Source organism: Nicotiana tabacum, chromosome 1 (assembly GCF_000715075.1).
Source record: "Nicotiana tabacum cultivar K326 chromosome 1, ASM71507v2, whole genome shotgun sequence".
Lineage (NCBI taxonomy): Eukaryota > Viridiplantae > Streptophyta > Magnoliopsida > Solanales > Solanaceae > Nicotiana > Nicotiana tabacum.
The window spans coordinates 43,986,689-44,010,873 of NC_134080.1; the positions used below are offsets into that span (position 1 = coordinate 43,986,689).

Consider the following 24,185-nt stretch of genomic DNA (forward strand, 5'->3'; position numbering starts at 1 on the left):
CTATATGCGATCAATGTATAACTGATTCTACAGTCTTATCAATATCTAGAGCTTTCCTTTTTGGTAATGAGATGTGGCTGTCATCCTTCGGGTTTATTTAGAGAACTACTCTTTCAGCCCTTTCCGGCAAGATGTTTTGGTGTGATAGCCTCGATTTTTGAAGATCTATAGAGGTGGCATTATATATTCGTCTTAATCGCTTCTGTTAAAAGAAGGAAATATTTCATTGTTGTGATTATGCTGGATTATGTTTTTTTCTTAAAAGTAAAACTAAAAGCATGCAGGAGAATGTTAGCTGAATGTTTTAGTTACAATATCCTTCATTATTAAACAACAATGTTGTTTTGGTCCCTTCCTGCACTGGATGTAAATTTTGTATCTTAGTCCACTTTGTTTGATCTTTAATTTGCTTTTTTCCTATGCGTCCAGTAATGATGAAAAAACCATCACAGAGAAAATATTGCAGAAACTCAAGCTCGGGAATTATCAGGTTGCTGTAATAAGCTTTTGCACTAACTTTTTGAAGTTTGATGCTCTAGCAATTGCAAATTTTAAGTTTGTTAATTCATGCTGTGAGTTTCTTGAAGTAATGTTGTCGTTCTCATTTCTGCAGTTGGGAAAGACAAAAGTATTCCTTAGGGCTGGCCAGATTGGTGTTTTAGACTCACGTCGTGCTGAGATTTTGGACTCTTCTGCGAAGCAAATACAAAGTCGGCTACGTACATTTCTTGCACGCAAGGACTTCATCTCAAACCGATTGGCTGCAATTCGTCTACAGTCTTGCTGCAGAGGTCCTTTCTCTCAGTATAATGTCTTGCTGCTAAACTATACTTCGTCCAGAATAGTGCATAACTGTCTGCTCTCCACAAAATGATATTCATGTGCTTATTACTACCGCAATAGTTTGCTTTGGTTATCCCTTTTTGCGTGAATCTTTAGATGAGAAGGGAATGATGTTACTTTCTGCCTATTCCTAGTTTAAATTTATTATTTTTGATGAAATACAATGTAATATACTGTTTGTTTCTAGCCTAGTAGAAATAAGTTGTGGTTTTGGTTCCCCTTATCCACTACTTTTTGGTTCTTGTTTTGTTGGGGAACAAAACTTTGTTTAGAAGGAACCTTTGATGTTTTTATGATGAGTTTGATATTCATCTAGTTTGATTTGTGGTTAGGCTTTGCCACCTCTTAGGATTCTCCTAACGTTTCTGGTTTAACTGCTTTTCATTAATGGGACCAATAAATAATAAAATGCAGTGTAAATCATAAAGATTTTGTTTGATGCCAGTATAACTGAAAAATTAGAAGCAGGAAATTCAAATATTCAATTTGTTCTCGCAGAAATTTAATTAGGCTGTTAAACCAGTCAATTTCATTTTGTTCAGGCCTCTCTGCCTTTTTAAAGGCAAAGTAAGGTCTGCGTACACTCTACCCTCCCCAGACCCCCCTTGTGGGACTACACTGGGTTTGTAACAAGGGTCAATTTCCTAGGTGATATAATTAGGCTGCAGGGGTCTTTTCTCTCAGGCAGATTTCTAGGATTGAACAGTTTGTTAAGATGGAAACTGACGGTATCCTTATGATCATAGAGTAAAACAAAGCCACATATGCAACAATTAATGGCATATTTCCTCCTGGATAAAGATTTAAGTGATGTGCTCTCATATATTTAATGGAAGCAGCTTTATTTACAAAATAATAGATGTCATGTTTTTGCTTTGCATCGTGAGTTTTTGTAATTGTTGGTCTAATATACAACTCTTGCTAGTAATTATTTCTGAAAAAACAATATATCCAACTTATCATATCTGGAAAAAATATCTCCAGTCTGGCTGTAACAGTATGTGATCTGACTTGTGTGCATTTCCTTACTTGTTTGTATTTGTCCGTTTTATGTGTTTTAATTAATTAACGCTAATGTCAGGCTGCTTTTCCTGCATCAGCTTTTTTATTTTGGTCTTGGCAGTAAATGAGGCTTGAAAGCATTGTCGACTTTTGCAGGTTATCTTGCTCGTAATTTATATGCTGCACTGCAGGAAGCATCGGCTGCGATCATAATCCAAAAATACATGCGGAAGTGGATCTTGAGGAATGCTTATGTGCAACTTTATGCTGCTTCTCTACTGATACAGTCTTGCGTTCGTGGTTTTGCTGCTCGACAGAAGTTCTTATACAGGAAGGAGAATAAGGCTGCTACTATCATTCAGGTGAATATATATTCCCTTTCCCACCCTGTGCGGCTTTTACATTTTATAAAATTGAGTTTTTAAATTAAACAAGAACTATTTAGATGAGATGAAAAGTTGTGGTTGTTGTGTGTTTGGACCCCCACCCCCACCCCACCCCACCCCAACAAGAAAAAGAAGAAAGGAAAATGGGAATTGTTCTAAGCTAATGTTCGATATTCTTTCTGCTACTGCATAGGCACATTGGAGAATGTGCAAGTTTCGATCAGCGTTTCGTCATCGGCAGTCCAATATTATTTCTATACAATGTCTTTGGAGGCGAAAAATGGCAAGAAGAGAGTTCAGAAAGCTCAAACAGGTAAGAAGGATGGTACCTCTGTTTTCAGTGTCTAGTTTGGTATTTACTGACAAGCTCTGCTTGAAATTTCTTCATTTGATGGAGATATCCTCATATTTATGAGTGACCAAAATTGTGATAAAAGTAGTTAGGAAGGATGAGAAATGTTGTAGCTGGATGGTACAATATTTTCACGGAATAAGTTATTGCTCTAGCTGACTGTGTGCTGCTTTTAGACAAAAGAAGCTTATGGTTGCATCTGCTGAAGATGCGATGCTGTAATACAAAGACTTGACAAAGATTAGCCTGCCTTTATTAGTGACCATGTCATTTAGTCTGTTCATGAAATTTTGAAGCCCAGAGTAAGTTGCCCAACTTTGTGCTTGCATAAGTCATACGAAAAATACCAGAATATGTGTAGCCATAGCCTTTTAGTACGCACATTTCTAGTGATTTAGAAATTAGATGCGAGTTACAAAGTTCTTAGAGTCAGGGGTAAGTGATAAACACTATGCTTTAGCAGCCAAGTTAGAAACACTGCCATTTGTTCCCTTTTTATGCATGGCTGGGATCTATTACTGTTCACATTTATATCAGTACTGTAGTTTTCATTTTCAGATCTGCTTTATTTTGTTGCGTAATTTTATTTAATATCATTACATTTATGCTAAATCTAGGCTCCCCATGAAAACAAATGTACATTTTTGCGTAAATATATTACAGTTTGTATCTTGTTTTTGTTTACTGTAAATTTGCGAAATTGATGCTCTTGCTTTTGCTGGTTGTGCTTGAGATTCTATATATTTGTCTGCCCCCATCAAAAAAGAGATGATAGATTTTACAGAGAACTCATAGGCTACTCTGTAGCCTAGCAGGCAATGAAGTGGGCGGAGAACCATGAGGTCTCAGGTTTAAATTCCATCGGTTATTTCTTCCCATCCGTCTATGCTTAAGTGGATATAGTTACCCGGTACCTGTGCTGGTGGGAGGTAGCAGGTACCAGTGAAATTAGTCGAGGTGTATGCAAGTTGGCCCCAACACCACCAATATTAAAAAGAAAAAAAGAACAATGTTTACAGAATGGAATGTTAGTCAGAGATTCAAGATAATTCTTTTTATATGCTTTAGTTGGCTGTTGCCGCTATAGAATCTTTTCAATTTTGATTCAATCTTGTGGATTGTTGCCATGCCTCACAGATATTATGAAAGTTGATGTGCCAGATTTTCCGGATGAAATTCTATTCCCCTAATTTTCCAAAAGTTCAGCTATTATTTCTCTTTGAAGAGTTGACACTTTGTTTTTCCCTTGTACAGGAAGCTAATGAAGCTGGTGCCCTTCGTATAGCAAAAACCAAGCTTGAAAAGCAGTTGGAGGATCTCACTTGGAGGTTGCAACTAGAAAAAAAATTGCGGGTACTAGTCCATTTGTTAACTTACATGTGAATGATTTATTGATGCAGTACCATATTTTGCTCTCTAATTGAACAAAATGTCCTTTTAACATTGTGATGCAGCTATCTAATGATGAGGCTAAATTAGTGGAAATTTCAAAACTTCACAAGACTGTAGAATCTTTAAGCCTTGAGTTAGATGCAGCAAAGTTGGCTGCAGTCAATGAGGTCAACAAGAATGCTGTGCTCCAAAGGCAACTGGATTTATCCATGAAGGAGAAAGCTGCTTTGGAAAGAGAAGTTTTTTCAGTGACTGAGCTAAGAAATGAAAATACATTTCTGAAGGTCATATAACTGCGATTTTCTGTTTGCATTCAACTCTGATTGCACTCATATTGAAATTGGATGATTGATTCCCTTGTGGAAATTTAGTTCTACATGTTGTGAGCATCTTTTAAGCATCTCTCTTTGTTGGAATTCATAATGCATCTTGGCCTGGTAGTGTCACTCTCTAGAATGGAAAGACTTTTGTTATGCCCAATGGATCTTGATCAGCCAGAAAGTTTATAAGCTTAAGAGGATGAGCAGCAACAACTACTTCTCAATCCCAAGCTGGTTTGGGTTGGCTATATAAATCCTCACAATCTATGTCGGTCCATTTAGACCCGTTTCAATTCAATATTTAACTATTTAGACTCTCTAGCACTAGAAGTCTCTACATTTTCTACTAGGATACAATCTTTAACAAGACTAAAAGATTTCTAGCAAACATTAAACCTAAAATAAACATACCAGCAAGCCCCTGGGCTTTGGTCTACTTTTAAGAGTACATCTTGTGATGTGTGGGTTAGGTGCACATCACGGGTGCGTACCCGGCCGTAGACAAAAGCTTGGTACTTAAGTGGAGGGTAGTGGAGCGGGCCCATTTTCCACCGAGTTTCTAACCGTGCGCCACTGGCCCTAAGGGATTTGTCGGTTATCAAAAAAAAAAAATTACTTAGATGATTGAACCTTAATCTCAACTAATTGGCATCACCTTTGTGTCTATTTAATCCATTGTGCTAGATTTTCACTAAATCTGCATAGATTTTAAGAGATTAAGAGCTTAGAACAATATGATGTAGAATTTATCCATTGATGGTAAGAGTGTTTGTATGCTAACATGTTGCTTATAAGAGCTCTGAAGGTTATGCATTTTTTTTCCAAATGTCAATGAAGGACTTATATATGCCTTTCTTCTGGCCCCTAGGGCTTCGATCTAGTAGTAAGAGCTTAGCGCGGGATGTGTGAGTTAGGCGCACGGCATAGGTTCGAACTATGTTGCAAACAAAAGCCTGGTATTTTAACTGGAGACGGGTAGAGGGGTGTGCCCTAATCCATGAGTTTCGAGCCGTGCGCCATTTGCCCTCGGGATTTCTTGGTTACCCGTTATCAAAAGAAAGTCTATCGTTGTCTTGTTTTTTTTTTTTGGGGGGGGGGGAGAGGGTGGCTGGATGTCTTTAAGGCTTCTATAACCACAAGAAATTAAGCTGTAACTACTGGATGAAATATTTATATTTATTATGATTAGCTGACATTTGGAATTATTTGCATTTAATCACTGATTAATATAAGTTGCAAGATACTACTTCTAGATGACTTGCTTGTTCTTGTAGACAATCACTTTAAAGAGAGTCCTGCTAATTGCTTTTGCTTTAGAGCAGAAAGGGCCTGATGTGCATGCCTTACTGCAACTCGGATAGCCAGTTCACATGCTCTATAACAACTCTAACCCTATAAGAATGGCCAAAGACTTGACACTGTGGATACTTATTATTTGCTGTCTTTCCAGAGTTCATTGAGCGCCTTAGAGGAAAAGAACTCAGCATTGGAGCATGAGCTACTAAAGGCTAAAGAAGAGTCTACTAACACAATTTCCAAGTTGACAGCAGTTGAAGAAACATGTTCACAACTCCAACAAAACTTAAAAAGGTAATTTTAATAAACCAATGAGAAGTTGTTTGGGGCAATCTCATCGCATAGTTAGTCTTCTGCTTCTTGTTAATGGTAAAACGTATACATATATAAGGAAATGGAATGATATCTGTTTTAGTTTGTTAAAAATGTTGAATTTGTCTCTATCTACACTCATTTTTGGTGCTGCAACCATATAGTTTTTCATAACTGGTTGATTTCCAGATGTTTTAAAACTTATGCTTCTTTTCTATATCAGTATGCAAGAGAAGCTCTCAAATTTAGAGGATGAAAATCATATCCTCCGACAGAAAGCACTGGGTGTAACTCCGAGGAGCAATCGTGCTGGTTTTGCCAAGCCTTTTATCGATGTAAGCTGTTATATGTTAACTTATAATGTATAAACCATGACGGAGAATTCTTCCTTGCATGCTATAGCTCTAGATCCAATAAACTTTTGTCCCCTTTGTGCAGAAATTTTCTGGTGCACTCGCTCTGCCCTCTGCCGATCGTAAATCTTCATTTGTAAGTATCCTTTTTTGCAGTCTCAGTTTAAGTATGTAGTTCCATTTCTCTATTTCTTGATCACTAACGGTTGTGTTATGTTCGTTAGGAATCTCCCACTCCAACAAAAATCATACCTCCTCTTGCTCAAGGATTTTCTGATTCGCGTAGAGCTAAGTTGACCAGTGAAAAGCAGCAGGTTTCTTTCTGTTTCAAAACTTGTGATGATTTATGTTTTTCTTTGCCATGATGGCCTGGTTATCACTGTTGGGGAGGGTGGATGCGAAGTTTAAGAAAACTAATGGACAGGAGTGATGAAGGGTACTGGCATTCAGGTAGTAGAAGAGGATTATAGAGGATTGAATCTCATTTACTTCCCTTCTAGTTGTAAAACAACGCGTGAAAGAACTAATTTCCCTTGTGAGAGAAAAGTGATGAGTTCCCCCTACTCTAGTTACCCTCTGTCCCAACTGTAAGTTTAGTAGGTAACTAGTGTAAAAGGTCTAAGTAAAGGTGGCTTTGATGTACGCTTCTTTAAAGTGAAGTCTCTGTTGCAGGAGAACTCTGAAATTCTTTCACGGTGTATCAAAGAGAATTTGGGATTTAAGGATGGAAAGCCAGTTGCTGCTTGTGTCATCTACAGGTGCCTCCTTCACTGGCATGCCTTTGAGTCAGAGAGGACTGCTATTTTTGACTTTATCATTGCGGGTATCAATGAAGTTTTGAAGGTAATCTCTTTGATGTCCTTGGGGGTAAAGGATTTCTTAATTTTTAAATTCTGTTTGGCTTTGTCAAACTACTTGATGCTTCATTATGTAGTTCATAACCAGGTTTTGCGTAAGTGTATCTTTTCAGATTGTAGCCGATTCAAGGTTACATTTATATTAATTGTTTGTTTTTGTGCTTTTGGTTACCATGTTATGAGTAAATCCCTCGACCAACTTTTCTATTTCTGTGGATATTATCTTTGATTTTCTCCAAATTAACACGCTGTGGTGCAATCTTGAGCAAGTCAAAATGCTAATGGCTGCTTTGGATTGATGTGTTTGTCAGATGTGACTACTGTGAGATTAAGCAACATATATGGAACTTTTTGAAGGGACTACCAAGAAGTTGGAGTTGTGGTCCTAGTCCTAAATCCATTGAGTTGCAGATCTAAAAACAATAGAAGTGTTCCTTAACAAAATAAGCTTTTAGATGAGGTGGTTCATACACTTTAAAGGTCCTGGATTCGGTTCATACTTCTTTAAAAGATCCTGGATTCAACTCTCTCGGCTGCTTATCAACAAATATTTCATATGCTTGACCTGTGAAAAAGAATTGGCCTGCAAATAAATGTGCTTCATCTTAAATATTTGGATGAAGTGGTCTATGCAATTTTTTTTTTTTGATGTGATAAACCCACCCATCTTTACCCCACCCAAGAGCCCAACAATGGCTCTTTTCCTAATCCCTGCTTCATTACCTGTGTGACCCCGGACCTTAACCTTATGTTTGGAGGTGGCAGGTCCTTACCGCTAGGCTATACCTTCCTTGTCAGAGGCGGCTATACAGTTCAATACAAAGTTTCAAATCTTTTTGCAGACAAGCCTATAATTACTTGCTTACCATGATATGCAGCTGCATATCTGGGTTGGCTTGCTAACCTAGTTGTGAACCACCTTGCTAAGTATTGAACCGAACTCATTGTATAGACAGTGCCTCTAATAACTTGCTTACCATGATATGTAGCTGTACATCCAGGTGGCTTCCTAACCTAGTGTGTGATCACCTTGCTATCTATTGTACCAACTGTGATCGTTGAACAAATGACAGTTTTATTCTAAATGAAAGGCTACCTTTTCCTTTTTGAATAAATGCAGTTTTCAAAAAGATGCAGCTATCTGGTAGTTTTAGACGAGCTAGTGTCTTTAGTTTCATTCATCTTTAACCAGGTTTTCTTCTTTCTTCTATTTTCTTGGGGTGTCAGGTCGGAGATGAGGATGTCACATTGCCTTATTGGTTATCGAATGCATCTGCACTTCTCTGTCTTTTGCAAAGAAATTTGAGGGCGAATGGATTCTTTAGTACTTCTCAGCGTTCTGGAGGCGGTTCTGCACTAAATGGGAGGGTCGCACAAGTAAGTTGTGTATAGAGATGATAAGGAAAAATCTGGTGTTTGTAATAGTGTAATCATGTTCCGTTGTTACTAATATCCAATAGTATTTGATCATGATTGTAATTGGAAAGTTTTTGATAAAGTAGAAAGTGAAAAATTAACATAAACCCCTCTATTTTTAGCTGCAAAATATTATTTGTATTTCTATGTAGTTAAGAAAATTACAAAATTGTGTCTGCATACTCATAAATTGGATGAGTTGACTGTATCGCGAACCTTGCCATTCTTTTTGGGTGGTTAAAATTTCTTTTATGCATGACCGAAAATCCTCGAGGGTCATTGATTCATGATTCAAAATTCGGTGAATATGAGCTCGCCATCTACCCTTCTCCACTTAAATACCAAGTTGTTTGTCTTTGATAGGGTTTAAACCCATGAGTCATGACGGCTAGCTCACACATCACGCACTGCGCTCTAACCACCGAGCAAATCACTGGGACGCGGTATCAGCCTAGTGTTATCCTATCCTGTATAGATCTCATCGCCTTCACGTATTCTTTCCCACAACTTTATGCTAGAAATCCTTTGATGCCTTTTTCTTCTTCTCTTGTTGGGAAAGCTATATCTATGTGGCCAACGAGGTAGGTTGCTCGGACTCTTTTCTTTTGGTTTCGCATCCGTGTTGACACGACGTGGGTGTTGGTGTGGGATATGGTCAACCGATTTTGGGTACTTTGACTAAAATCGAGAGAATTTAGGGAGAGATACAATAATTTCTGAAATTAAACAAAAGGTAAGGTGAAATTGAAGAAAATGGAATACCTTGTATGTAGAAATTTCTATGTCAGTCCTTTTCCTTTTATCTCCTTCTCGGATTCTCCTCTTGATCAATATTTTCTCCTCCTCGGAATACCTTGTAAGTTTTCCACATAATGTCTCATAATTTATGCATATTTTTATGACTCTATTTTAGATATTTGAATTATTTTTAGCCTGTCCCGGCGCATTTACAATACCTGGATCCGTACCCCGAATCTTAAGATTTAGATCATGAAGGATCCGACATCTAGATCGGCAACTGTATCGGATATCTGTACCCGAGTCCAAGCAACTTAGCCAACGAGTCATGTTGCTGTCGTCTATGGCTTCAGTGCTTGATTTGTGTGTCCTCTTCGATAAGTCTTCTTTAAATCCTCCGGGCTCTATCTCTTTCATTTCCCCTTCACCCTTGGGTCCCCGAGGAAGGTGAAAGGCTATCTATGTGTGTGTTGGAAATATCTATGTGTGTGTGTACATATTTAGTGTGTTTGTGTATGTGTATTTATTGTTCAATGCGTTGTGCTTTATCCTTATCAAATCTGCTATGATTGTCGTTAACCTTTTTGGTTTTATCATCATTCAAATTGCTGGATTACGTCAAGAGACCTAACAGGTTTTTGTGTTTTCACCTTCTTCAGAGTTTAAAGTCGCCCTTGAAATTTATTGGATCGGAGGATGGAATGTCACATATGGAAGCAAGATATCCAGCTTTACTGTTTAAACAACAATTAACCGCATGTGTAGAGAAGATATTTGGTCTGATTCGTGACAATTTGAAGAAGGAAATATCCCCATTGCTGGGTCTGTGCATTCAGGTGCGCTATTCCTGCCTCCCAAATAATTTTCCTGTGCATGAGCATGTCATTAGATTCAGCTGTTGAACACTGTCTTTCAGTACTTAATGCCTTTTATAGAACTGATTTCCAAGTCAGCATTATTTTCTTGTCGAATCTACTGATTCTGCAACCACTAGTTAGGCATGACAAGCCCTACCTACTGCTTTACGTCCTTTCCCTTTTTTTTTTTCTTTTGGGGGGAGGGGGTATGAAGAACTGTGTAATGATAATTGAGTGAGAGGTTGGAAGAAGAATCCATGATGCTTTTGTCTTTTGGCCTCATATGCTCCTGGGACCTGTTTTTCCTGTTTCAGACACTTTTATTGTAACTCGGGGCTGAACTTACTCAAAAGCAGTATTTCAAAATAAGGAAAACTTATGATGTAGTTCAAGGGGAGGTGCGATGTGTATGTTATTTTGGACGCATTGACGCGACACATTCAAGGGGAGGTGCGATGGTGTATGTTATTTGCAGATGATGTAGTTCTTATTGATGAGACGCGAGGTGGTGTTAACGAGAGACTGGAAGTTTGGAGATAGACTTTTGAGTCTAATGGTTTCAAGCTAAGCAGGACCAAGACAGAGGACTTGGAGTGCAAGTTCAGCGACGTTATCCAGGAAGCAGACATAGATGTGAGGCTTGATACACAAGTCATCCTCAGGAAAGGAAGTTTCAAGTACCTTGGTCAATAATACAAGGTGATGGAGAGATTGATGAGGATGTCACGCATCGTATTGGAGCAGGGTGGATGAAGTGGAAGCTCGCTTCCAGTGGTTTGTGTGATAAGAATGTGCCGCTGAAACTTAAAGGTAAGTTCTACGTAGCAGTGGTTAGACCGACTATGTTGTATGGGGCAGAGTGTTGGCCGTCGATAACTCTCGTGTCTAGAAGATGAAAGTAGCTGAGATGGATGTATGGACATACTAGGTTAGATAAGATTAGGAATGAAGTTATTCGGGATAAGGTGGGTGTGTCCCCTGTGGAGGATAAGATGCGGGAGGCGAGATTGAGATGGTTCGGGCATGTTAAGAGGAGAAGCACAGAGGCCCCAATTAGGAGGTGTGAGAGGTTAACTTTGGTGGGTACGAGCAGGATAGAGGTAGGCCAAAGAAGTTTTGGTGAGAGGTGATTAGGCGGGGCATGTCGTAGCTGGAGCTTACTGAGGACATGACCCTTGATAGGAGGGTATGAAGGTTGAGGATTAGGGTAGAAGGTTAGTAGGTAGTCGAGCGTTTTTCCTTTGTCTTCCTTAGTTTGATAGCATTAGGTTAGCATGTATATTTTTATTCTTAGATTGCTATTACTATCTAGCGTATAATTGCTATCTTGGCTTCGGTTTTCTCTTTTTATCTTGTTGTTATTAATTATTGTCATTACTTCATTTCATCCTTTCTTTGGCCGAGGGTCTATCGGAAACGATCGCTCTGCTCTTCCAAGGTAGGGGTAAGACTGCGTACATCTTACACTTCCAGGATCCCACTTGTGGGAATTCATCTAGTTTGTTGTTGTTGTTTGTTGTTGTGTATATATTACCATTAAGCAAATAATAAATTAAAAAGAAATTAATTGGAAATTGAAAATGGAAGTAGCTGAACTGAAAGGTTAGACATAAAAGTTGGTATTCCCTTTGTTACATTTGGTATATCACTCTTTCCCTTTTTGTCTATTCCAAAAAGAATAACACTTGTCTACATTTGAGAACTCTTAACTTTAAACTTCTCGTTTTACCTGTAGTGACATGCTGTTATAGTCATAGAAATGTCGTGGTGTGTTTAAGACCATAAGTTCTAAGGGTACTTATAATATGTGCCAACAGTCTTCCTTCTTTCTTTATTAAACATTGTGTCCAGTCAAATATCGCCATATAAAATGGAAATAAAGGAGTAAAAAGGGCTTCTCCTAGGATGAGCATTTGGGTTGCTTGGTGTTATTATAAGGTAAACTAGGGGTGGACATTCGGTATTTCGGTTCGGTATTTAAGAATTTCGGTTCGGTATTTTGGTATTCGGTTTATCAATTGTGTATACCAAATACCATACCAAAATATTTCGGTACGGTTCGGTATTTCTTAATTTGGTTCGGTACGGTTTCGGTACGGTTTCAGTTTAATAATCGCTGAATAATCAATGCTAACAGTGCACATGCACAACTGAAACTTTCACTGTGAATTGTGAAAGAATCTGTTCCGAACTATAAAGAATAGAGAATTTGAGACAATCAACTGATAATCAAGCCATGGAATCTTTTCTAGAGTTCAAATTCGGAAGAATTGAGTTATTAGTCAAAGTATAGGCTAAAACACCAAATAATTAAAAGGATTAAAAAATTGCCAAGACATCACTAGCTAAAGAATGATTGAACCAACAATGCAAATACAAGTTGACGCCACTCCAGTGCACTGCAAAATGAAAATTTTGCCTAACTCCAAAGCTGAAAGTTGGCCTAAAAGGGACGACCAACTACACATTACACAACTATACAACAGAATTAACAGAAGTAAGTAATTAACAGTGCAACAGCCAACAGATGCAGCAGAATGCAGCAAAAATACAGAATTAACTTAACAGTGCAACAGTCTTAACACTTAACACTTAAACACAGTGCAACAAAAACAGTTTTAACACTTAAACACAATGCAATTGGCCAACTGCAACAGTCTTAACACTTAAACATAGTGCAACAAAAACAGAGAGGGCACAAAAACAGTCTTAATTCTTAAATACGGATTCCAGGAAGACACGCAAGACAACGCTTAATATGCTTCCTTAAACCAATTGTTCCATTCCTCTTTGGATTAATATTATAGACTTGACCACAATGCTTGCACTCTACTTTGCGAACTTCTCCGTTATCTTCTTTCACCTCAAAGTGTTCCCAAATATCGGAGCATACTTTAGGAGCACGGGGCATGATTGCACTTGAACCTAACAAAAATATAAATCATAAGTTAGAATATTATATTTTGATGATAATAAAACAAAACTACAAAAGTATTAAGTATATCACCAAACAAATAGAGTATTAAACTTACCACTCAAAATGCAAGTTGCAACTATACATCAAACAATGATAGTAGTGCTTCCATTATTTTCCATATCTAAAGATAATTCGACCAAATATGTCATACAAATGAAAAAGCATGATATATTATTTTGAACTAAAATACACACAAAATATTAAAGCTTACCAAGCTCGAGTTCCTCAAGATACTTCAAGTCTTCTTCAACACTAATAGGATTCTTCTCTTCTCTAAGCCAATCTTGAACACAAATAAGAGCTTGCGCACCTTTAGGAGTCAATGAACTCCTAAATGAATCAAGAATACGACCACCAGTACTAAATGCGCATTCCGACGCCACACTAGAAATTGGAATGGCCAACACATCACGAGCCAACTCCGAAAGAATAGGAAATCTAGGAGCATGTGTTTTCCACCAACTCAAGATATCAAATTCTTCACTAAAAGGCTCTTGTTCTTCACTAATGTATTTATCCAACTCCGATTTAGCACTCCCACTTCCATTGTCTTCCTTTTGTTTCTTCAAGCTAAGCTTAGTCCTTATTTTTGATGCACTATGTATTAGATGTGTTGTGAGATGAAGTAGAACTAGATGGAGATTGAGGACAAGATCCAGTTGAATACTTTTTAAGATACTCTCCAAACAAAGAATTCATATAAGCATACACCTCGACATTTATTTTCTTCCCTTTTTCCTCACCAAAAAGTTCTTCAAGTGCTCCCTCAACATATTCAAGTTTGTTACGTGGATCCAAGACGGAAGCAATAAAAATCATTGTATTCATCTTTTCAGGCTCACCCCAATACTTCTTGAACTTTTCTTGCATTCGCTCAACCATTTTTCTCAAATGCTCATCCTCACTAGCTAAACACATTTTCAAATGACAATAAAGTTCAGATACATCCTCAAAATGAGAATTACAAGTGACATAACGTGAACCTGAAACTTTTTTAGTTAGCTCGTGAAATCTTGCAAGAAACTCTATCACATTCCTCACATTCACCCAATCATCAGATTCAAGAGGACCTGCATTACCACCATCTTCACAAAGATGAGAACATTGATAAGTAGAAAATCCATCATCAAAAAGATGAAACTTGTCAAAGGTCTTTTCAAAGTGTTGTCCCGTATCCAACATCAAATAGGTGGAATTCCACCTAGTAGGAACATCCAAACACAACGTTTTGGTACATTCTACCTTTACATGTGCACAACACTGTTTAAACTTTAGGGTCCTTGCAGGCGAAGATCTCACATACCTCACAATATTTCTAACACGTGTCACGAAAGCATCAAGTTCTTTCAAACCATCTTGCACAATTAGATTTAGTATATGAGCCATGCATCTCACATGAAGATGTTTACCACTCATCATATTAGTTTTCCACATATCTAACTGTTTAGACAATTCTTTGACTGTGACATCATTTGAAGAAGCATTGTCCACGGTGATAGTGAAAACCTTGTCTAATTTCCATTCAAGCAAACAATCCCTAATAGCTTTAGCCATCTCTTCACCCTTATGACTAGTGATAGGGCAAAAATTTAGTATTCTTTTATGCAACTTCCAATCCCTATCAATGAAGTGGGCTGTCAAACACATATAATTTATTCTTTGTAATGAAGTCCATGTGTCTGTTGTGAGACAAATTTTTGGTTGTGCTTTTCTAAAAGAACTTCTTAGATTTTGCTTCAATTCACCGTAAACTTCATAACAATCAATTGTTATTGTTCTACGAGAAAGAAGACGAAATAGTGGTTGAGTGTTTCTCATAAACTTCATAAAGTCTTCATTTTCTACAAAGCTAAATGGTAGTTCATCAATAACTATCATCTCAATTAAGGCCCTCCTAACCACTTTTTGATCAAATTTCCAAATTGATCCTTCATCATTTTGGCAAGATTGAAAATTTATCTTTGTTTGACTATTATCTTTAGCAATGTTAAGTGGGTATTCTTTGCATCTAAGCAAATGATTCTTCAATCCTGTTGTTCCATTCTTAGATGAATTAGCAGCATAAGCTTGTTTACAATATCAACACCGTGCTTTCCCAACCCCATTAACCTCAAATTTATCAAAATGGTTCCAAATGTCAGACCTAGGTTGCATGGCTTTCCTTTTCTTGGAATCTTGAGTATCAATGGTGTTGGTGTTACTATCTACCGTAATAGGTAAACTTTCGCTTGAACCAACATCACTTACTCTACTTGTATCTGCCATCTATACAAAATTAAACAAATATAAACATAAACTAACAATTAGCTAAAAGATGCTAACAGTAACACTAGCAGTTCTTTATGATAACAATCAACATTCAACATATGCTAAAAGGTTCTTTACTTTGTAGCAAAATTGTTAATCCATTTGTCTTTCTGATCCAATTTTCTTTCTGGTTCCCCTCACTCACCAATATCTTATACATGTTTGGATTATTTTAAGGAAGAGTTTGGGAACTTAATAAATCATAATGTGTTTGCTTACCCTCAAATATCAATCATACAATTTAGATTCTTCTGTGTTTTTTTCCATATCAGCATGTGATGTGCTATTAGTATTGTCATCATATTTAAAGGAAGTATACTTAGTACTTGACAACTAATGTCTTCTCTTTATTTTCTATGAGAATAAAGTCAATCATAGCTCCTTTCCAGTTTCCATGAATTGAAAATGAAACGGAAAATTACTTCTAGTTGAACACAGCCTACACGAAAAAAATTACGTGATAAAAGCTTTAAAATTCACAATTAGTTACAAGAACCAAATATGTAAATTGTTAATCAGTTTGAAAGAAAAGAAAACTGGTTTACAACATATATAAATATTTTGCACAACCACGAATTTCATCCAAGAAGAAAAGAGGGAAAAACATACCTTTGAAAATTGAAACTATCGCAAGTTCGCAAGTCGCAACAGTAGCGTGGGTGAGGACTGAGGAGTGAGGAGTCGGAGCTCGGAAGTCGGAAATTGCCAAATGCCTAAATCGCCGCTCAAGACTATACTGTACTCTCTCTAAGTCTAAATTGATAAATGGCTACTAATGCCCTAAGACCTAAGTCCCTCCTTAACCAGCTAAGCAAGCTAACCCTTAGATATTAGAGTTTAGAGTGGGCTAGGGCTGGGAATTAAATAAAGAAGGGTGTGGGCTTGGGCGTTGGGGCTGGGGCGATGGGCAGTGGGCTGGGTTATTAAGAAAATGTATTTTAAAAATCGGTATTTCGGTATACCGAAATTTCAAAATTTTAATACCGAGGACCGTGCCGAAATACCGAAATTGCAATACCGAATTAGATCGAAATACCGAAAAAATCCGAAACCGAAATAACGAATTAATTCGATTCGGTTCGGAATTCGGTTTTTCGGATTTTATGCCCGCCCCTAAGGTAAACATCTTATTTTAGTGGAAAAGATCATTTTCTTTAGGACGAAATACAAAGGAAGTTAGTGAATGCCGATTGAGGGAGTTTTTGGATTTTCATTATCAATTTTAATACCGAGGAAGTTAGTGTATCATTGTCAATTTTTTAATCAATAATAGATTTTTCTCCCGTGCATTCTCACATGGTATCAAAGCTTCAGTGAGAAAATTATCGTTGTGCGTCATTCCAGCGACTTCCGGGAAGAAAGACTTCGTCGCCGTGCAATTTTCCGGCGACTTAAGAGGCTATCCGTAACAAAATCACTTTCCGTTGGTGTTGTGCAAAAACCAACACAACCACAGGGTTCCCAAGGCTTAGGCAACAAAATCCCACCAAAGATCTCCGGCAACCGACCTTTCACGCGCGGATCGGAAATCTGTTTTTCTGGCGAGTTTTTCCCCACGCGCCGGCGCGTGTGGCCTTTTCCCGGCCAGATTTCAAATTTTTTCCTTCAGACAGCCTGTTCGTGTGGCCTTTCCGAGCCTACCCATCAAGTTTAAATCAGATTCGGACGACTTTTTTATTTTCCGGCGAGCTACAGTGTTTCCGATAAACAGTAACAGTGAACAATGATTTCCAAACAATTTTCTGACCTTTTCCGGCGTGAACATTATAAAGTCATTCTTATTAGAAGCCTTAGAATCACAAGTCGTTGGATCGAATGCATTAAACCCAATCCAGATGGTTTCTTTACCGGATTATATTGAGTTTCTTCAGTAGAAAGCACGTAAACAAATATCTTCAGGATTAGCCTCCGTTGTTCCAACAAATAGTAGCATGACTTGTGTCTCCCAATCTTCACCTTTTGAGTCTTGGGTCATTGATTCAGGTGCATCTGATCATATTTCTGGTAACAAATCTCTTTTCACTAGTATCTCATATTCTCAATCTCTTTCAACAGTCATAATGACCAATGGGTCTCAAGCCATGGCAACTGCAATAGGTCAAGCAAGTCCATTTCCTTCCTTACCTTTAGACTCAGTTCTTTATGTTCCTGGTAGTCCTTTTAATCTCATAGCCGTTAGTCGCTTAGCCAAATCACTTAAATATGTTGTTTTATTCCTTGATGACCTTGTTTTTATACAGGAACGCAGTACAGGGCGAATCATTGGTCCCGGGCGTGAATCAGATGGACTTTATTACCTTATCCTTGCAAAATCACATGGACTCGCATCTTGTCTTCCTCCAATAACTTGTCCCGTTACTGATTCACTAGATTTATTACATAAACGGTTAGGACATCCCAGTTTGTCAAAACTTCAGAAAATGGTACCTGACTTATCTCACTTGTCCACTTTAGAGTGTGAGTCGTGTCAGCTCGGTAAGCATACCCGCTCCCATTTCCCGCGGCGTCTTGATAATCGAGCAGAGTCACCTTTTACTTTAGTCCATTCAGATGTTTGGGGTCCTAGTTGGGTTAGTTCTACCTTAGGATTCCACTACTTTGTCAGTTTCATTGATGATTATTCCAAGTGCACTTGGATATTTTTGATAAAAAATCGATCTGAGTTTTCTATTTTCCAGACCTTCCACGCTGAAATTCAAAATCAATTTGGGGTTTCTATCCGCACATTTCGTAGTGATAATGCCCTAGAGTATTTGTCTTCCCCATTTTTTTATTAACTCCCATGAGATTATTCATCAAACATCTTGTCCGTACACATCCGTACAAAATGGGGTAGCTGAAAGAAAGAATAGACATCTTATTGAAACTGCTCGTACCCTACTCATACAATCTCATGTTCCGCTGCGTTTTTGGGGGGATGAAGTTCTTACATCTTGTTATCTTATTAATCGTATGCCATCTTCAGCTATCCAAAATCAAGTTCCTTTCTCTGTCCTGTTTCCCCACTTACCTTTGTTCTCTCTTCCACCCTGTGTCTTTGGGAGTTACTCGTGCTTTGTTCATGACCTTACTCCAGGAAAAGATAAGTTAGCTCCTCGTGCTCTTAAGTGCATATTTCTGGGTTACTCGATAACGCAAAAGGGATATCGATGTTATTCTCCTGAGCTTCAGCGATTTCTTATGTCTGCTGATGTTACCTTCTTTGAAACCCAATCATACTTCACAGGTCCAGTTAATCACTTAGATATTTCTGAGGTGCTACCCGTTCCTTCTTTTGGAGATTCAGTTCCTATCTCCCATTCATATTACTCTATAGCTCCACCGCCTATAGTTCCAGTTGAAGTTCCACCACCTATAGCTCCAGTGCCACCACCTAGTCCAGTTCCACCAACTATAGCTCCAGTGCGACCACCTAGTCCAGTTCAACCTTCTACAACTCCACTACTCCTGACTTATCATCATCGACCACCCCCAGCATCAGGCCCAGCTGATTCATGTCCAGCACCTGACCCTGCTAATACTGCGGACTTGTCTCCTCTTAATCAACCGATTGCACTACGAAAAGGTATACGGTCCACACTTAATCCTAATCCTCATTATGTCGATTTAAGTTACCATCGTCTCTCATCATCTCATTGTGCATTTGCGTCATCTTTGTCCTCTGTTTCCATCCCTAAGTCTACAGGTGAAGCACTGTCTCATCCCGGATGGCGACATGCTATGATTGACGAGATGTCTGCTTTACATACGAGTGGTACTTGGGAGCTTGTTCCTCTTCCTTTGGGTAAATCGACTGTTGGTTGTCGTTGGGTGTATGCAGTCAAAGTTGGTCCATATGGCCAGGTTGATCGACTTAAGGCTCGTTTTGTTGCCAAAGGATATACTCAGATATTTGGACTCGATTACAGTGATACTTTCTCTCCTGTGGCTAAAATTGCATCAGTCCGCCTTTTTCTATCCATGACTGCTGTTCGCCATTGGCCTCTCTATCAGTTGGACATTAAGAATGCTTTTCTTCACGGTGACCTTGAGGATGAGGTTTATATGGAGCAACCACCTGGTTTTGTTGCTCAGGGGGAGTTTAGTGGCCTTGTATGTCTGTTGCGCCGGTCCCTCTATGGTCTAAAGCAGTCTCCTCGAGCCTGGTTTGGTAAGTTCATCACAGTTATTCAGGAGTTTGGCATGACTCGTAGTAAGGCTGATCACTCTGTATTTTATCGACATTTCTGCTTCAAATCTCTGTATTTATCTGGTCGTTTAGGTTGACGATATTGTTATTACCGGCAATGGTCGGGATAGTATTAGTAAGTTGAAGTAACATCTCTTTCAGCACTTTCAGACTAAGGATCTGGGCAGATTAAAGTATTTTTTGGGTATTGAGGTCGCTCAGTCTAGCTCAGGTATTGTGATCTCACAACGGAAGTATGCCTTAGATAATCTTGAGGAGACAAGAATGATGGGTTGTAGACCTGTTGACACTCCGATGGATCCGAATTCTAAACTTCTGCCAGGACAGGGGGAGCCTCTTAGCGATCCTGCAAGATATAGGCGGTTGGTTGGTAAATTAATTTACCTCACAGTGACTAGACCTGACATTTCCTTTCATGTGAGTGTTGTGAGTCAATTTATGGATTCTCCCTGTGATAGTCATTGGGATGCAGTTGTCCGCATTCTTCGGTATATAAAATTAGCTCCAGGCAAAGGCTTATTGTTTGAGGATTGAGGCCATGAGCAGATCGTTGGATACTCAGATGCTGATTGGGCAGGATCACCTTCTGATAGATGTTTTACGTCTGGATATTGTGTCTTAGTAGGATGAAATTTGGTGTCTTGGAAGAGCAATAAACATAATGTGGTTGCTCGGTCTAGTGCAGAAGCAGAATATCGAGCAATGTCTATGGCTACATGTGAGCTAATTTGGATCAAACAGTTGCTCAAGGAGTTGAAATTTTGTGAGATTAGTCAGATGGGACTTGTGTGTGATAATCAAGCTGCTCTTCATATTGCGTCAAATCCAGTGTTCCATGAGAGAACTAAAGACATCGAGATTGACTGTCACTTTGTTAGAGAAAAGATACTCTCGGGAGATATTACTACAAAATTTGTGAAGTCGAATGATCAGTTTGCTGATATTTTCACCAAGTCCCTCACTGGTCCTCGTATTAGTTATATATGTAACAAGCTCTGTATCATTATAACAGTAGTATATAATGAAAAGATACTCTCCGTACATAGTTAAATAGTAGTATATAACCCTAATCCCATATGTATTAGGAGTAGGACATGTATTATATATATAGGGCTCAGTGTATCATTATTAATTTTTTAATCAATAGATTTTTCTCCCGTGCATTCTCACACTAATACAGAGTCATCTAGTCAATCCCAACTTGTTTGGGATTGAGGTGGTGTTGGCTGATATTTGATTGTCGTATGGTAACTCTGTTGAATTTTAAATAAGTAACTGCTGCTTAATTGGGGGATTTCTCTGAAACTCTAAAATTGGGGGATTCTTAAGAACAAAAAAAGCTAAATTGGGGAATTTTGTTGATTGTTTCATGCTCTTCCTGTAGTTAAGCATGATATGTACATCACCTGATAGGCTACCTTTTTTTCCTAGCACTGTAATTTTAATTTTCTGTATCACGTGTTCATGTGTGAAGGCACCAAAAATCCAACGGGTGCATGGAGGCAAATCAACTAGATCACCTGGTGGTATCCCTCAACAGGCACCAAGCAGTCAGTGGGATAGCATCATCAAATTTCTGGATTCTTTCTTGAGTCGCTTACGCGGAAATCATGTATGCATATTGTTCTCATCGTCTCATTTAGCTGTATTTTTTCTCACTCTTAATTTGAGGTTGCAGTATTGCGTCCATGAAGAATTTCTTTGATGCAATTTTCATATGTCATGTTTGTAGTTGCATTTTAATGTTGCAAAGTCCTTACAATTGCTATTCCATTTATGTTTACCGTTACTAGACTTAGAATAAACAGCTTATCCTTATTTCTATTGCAACAACTGTTTTTTATTCCCTCTATTTCAAGCGGAACGTGTTGTTTGACTCTTGTTTTTAAAACAACATTTTTGGTTATGAATAGTGATAAAGGAGGGATAGCCTAGTGGAAAGGGTCCTCAACCTCAACCATGAAGTTGGTGATTCGAGTTACCAAGGAAGCAAAGTGGGCTTTTCAGTTGCAATGCGTGAGTTCTCTTTTGTGTGGACACAGAAGTTAAGATGAGAGTTGAGTTTCGTTCTTAATAGAAGTCATCCAGAACCTAGATTGTTTTCTTTTTTGTGGTTGGGACAATTACTCTACCACAGCCTGGTCTTTCTGAATGATAGTTAAAATATTGAAGAGTGCAAGGGAAAGTTGCCCTGTAAATAATTTAAAACTAGAACAGTCTATTTGTAGGTCAAATAGAGTATATATTTTTGGGAAATGCTATTTTGGCACTGCCAGATGGATAACATGCCATTCAATTTAAAAATGGGTTAGTAGGGATTCTGCGACGCAGTGCAATTTAAAAATATATATTATGCTTTGCAAATCACGTGCTACACAATTGGACCTTTGTAAAGGGGAGAAGATGACGCAGGGCTGGGCATGAGATGTAGCCTCACTAGCTCTCATTTGGGTTCTTTGGGAGATGAATATGATAGCTTTGGAAGTAGTGGAATATAATTTTGTATATATGTGGAATAACCTCCAAAATTTTATTAGTTTTGGTGCATCCATGAGTGTTCCTGTTTATATGGATCATTGGTTTTTCCCATAGAGAACCACATTTTTGTGTAGGCTCTATACTCGTTTTATACTGCTTGTATATGAGACTTTGTCCCAAATCAATAAATTTGTTACTTCATCCCAAAAAAAATTATGCTGTGCACAAAATGTAACTGGTGAGATTTGCAGAAGTTCACAACCAACAATGAGGATATGCATAAGTTCCTTTTTGTTTGTTTTTTCCCTCGGATATGGTAAATCTATCCCCAAAACCTCTACCCAAAGGAGGCCATTTTCCACTTTGCTTTCTTGGTGTTGGAGGGGGGTCTTTTTCACTATGCTATTCCTCCCTTCTTATGAGGATATGCATGGGTTCGCAACAGGATGGCTAGTTTGTTGGCTAGATACAGTTATTGGCTTTTTAAATTGGTAACCTTCCGCAACTCAATCACCCCCCCCCCCCCCCCCAAAAAAAAAAAAAAAAAAAGAAAGAACACCACAACCCCAAGTTTAAGCTGTGCATTTGACCAGGATTTTGAGATGTTTTAGAATATAAATATTTCTTTGGAGAACATTAAGAGGATAGTTGAAGTCTCATATAAAATACCTTTATACAAAAGCCATGTTCCCAAGTCACCAAGTATGTGTCGGATATTTGTGGTCAGGTTATTTAGTTCGCAATGTGCACATGCCTTATTTCAGCTTGCCTCTACGTCTATTTCAGTGCTCCCCGAGGATTCCTGATCACCTTAATGATATATTACACCTTGATGATTTATCAATTACTCCTTAATTTTCCTTTTCTTCTATTTTGTATAGCTCAATAACCTCCAAAGCATCCAAATGATATTCTGTTTTTTGGGTATTGCTTCAAGAAAGCTTGTATTCTGTTTTTGTGTCCCTTGCAATTACAGCATTGATAGTTAGTACACTTGCAAAAGATTAGTCTGGGGTGATAGGAGAGGGTGTCTGCTTTTTCTAACTCCTTGTTACTTCAAAACTTGCAATTTCGTTCTCTTGTCAATTTACTGTCTACAAATGGATGTATTTCCAGGTGCCTTCGTTTTTCATCCGCAAGCTGACAACCCAGGTTTTCTCCTTCATCAACATATCACTTTTTAACAGGTATCATTAACTTACAAGTATCTTCTTCTTTTAATCCTATCCTTTTTCTTTTGTGAAAATAAAGCTTATGATTGTCTTTGATTTTATGCAAGTCTTTTACTCCGACGAGAATGTTGCACCTTTTCAAATGGAGAATATGTGAAGTCCGGTTTGGCAGAATTAGAAAAATGGATAGTCAATGCAAAAGAAGAGGTATTAAGAAAGACATTCTTTTTCTCCTGTGCATTCTCCAATGTAGATGTTGAACTGACAAAGAAGTACGTGGATGCTGAATGTAGTTTGCAGGTACATCTTGGCATGAACTTAATTATATCAGACAAGCTGTTGGATTTCTGGTTAATGCCATACCTTGCTAAATAGCACTTTAATATCTGAACGTTTCATTCTGAGCTTTAAATTTTATTCGCCGTGGCTATCTAGGTAATTCATCAGAAGAGGAAGAAATCACTGGAAGAGATAAGACAGGACCTTTGCCCGGTAAGAGATAATAGCACAACATGTCATTGTGATGTCAGTCTTGTTTGCAGACTGAATATCCGAAGTATTTCATCTTGAACAGGCATTGACAATCAGACAAATATATCGAATTAGTACCATGTATTGGGATGACAAGTATGGAACTCAAAGTGTGTCAAATGAGGTAAGTGTTTTAGTGCATTTCTCCTGTCTTTTTGCCGGGAATGTTTTGGCTCATAGGCTTATGACTCTGTATACTCTGTAGGTTGTCGCACAGATGAGGGAGATTTTAAACAAGGATTCTCAGAATCTAACATCTAACTCATTTTTGTTGGATGATGATCTGAGGTATGGTTTACTGATATATACTGCTATTCCAGCATTTTTTTCCTTTTGAGGTATGCCTATCCTAAAACTACTAGTTAATTGTTCTCTGTCAAAGTTGGATATAAATTAGTTTACTGTTC

General features: G+C 38.1%; 1 protein-coding gene across 1 annotated transcript in view; it reads left to right on the forward strand.

The window, feature by feature from the left end:
* The window catches only part of LOC107831172 (myosin-15), a 53,076-nt gene that overhangs the window by 27,941 nt on the left and 950 nt on the right, over positions 1-24,185 (forward strand). The window contains exons 18-37 of the mRNA XM_075250375.1: positions 430-490; positions 614-791; positions 2,002-2,207; positions 2,425-2,544; positions 3,838-3,936; positions 4,038-4,259; positions 5,746-5,885; positions 6,127-6,238; positions 6,342-6,392; positions 6,481-6,570; positions 6,929-7,099; positions 8,341-8,490; positions 9,927-10,103; positions 21,072-21,209; positions 23,192-23,262; positions 23,355-23,454; positions 23,541-23,597; positions 23,683-23,739; positions 23,822-23,902; positions 23,984-24,066. Coding sequence (XP_075106476.1) covers positions 430-490; positions 614-791; positions 2,002-2,207; positions 2,425-2,544; positions 3,838-3,936; positions 4,038-4,259; positions 5,746-5,885; positions 6,127-6,238; positions 6,342-6,392; positions 6,481-6,570; positions 6,929-7,099; positions 8,341-8,490; positions 9,927-10,103; positions 21,072-21,209; positions 23,192-23,262; positions 23,355-23,454; positions 23,541-23,597; positions 23,683-23,739; positions 23,822-23,902; positions 23,984-24,066 — 2,364 coding nt within the window. The remainder of the gene's footprint in view (positions 1-429; positions 491-613; positions 792-2,001; positions 2,208-2,424; positions 2,545-3,837; positions 3,937-4,037; positions 4,260-5,745; positions 5,886-6,126; positions 6,239-6,341; positions 6,393-6,480; positions 6,571-6,928; positions 7,100-8,340; positions 8,491-9,926; positions 10,104-21,071; positions 21,210-23,191; positions 23,263-23,354; positions 23,455-23,540; positions 23,598-23,682; positions 23,740-23,821; positions 23,903-23,983; positions 24,067-24,185) is intronic.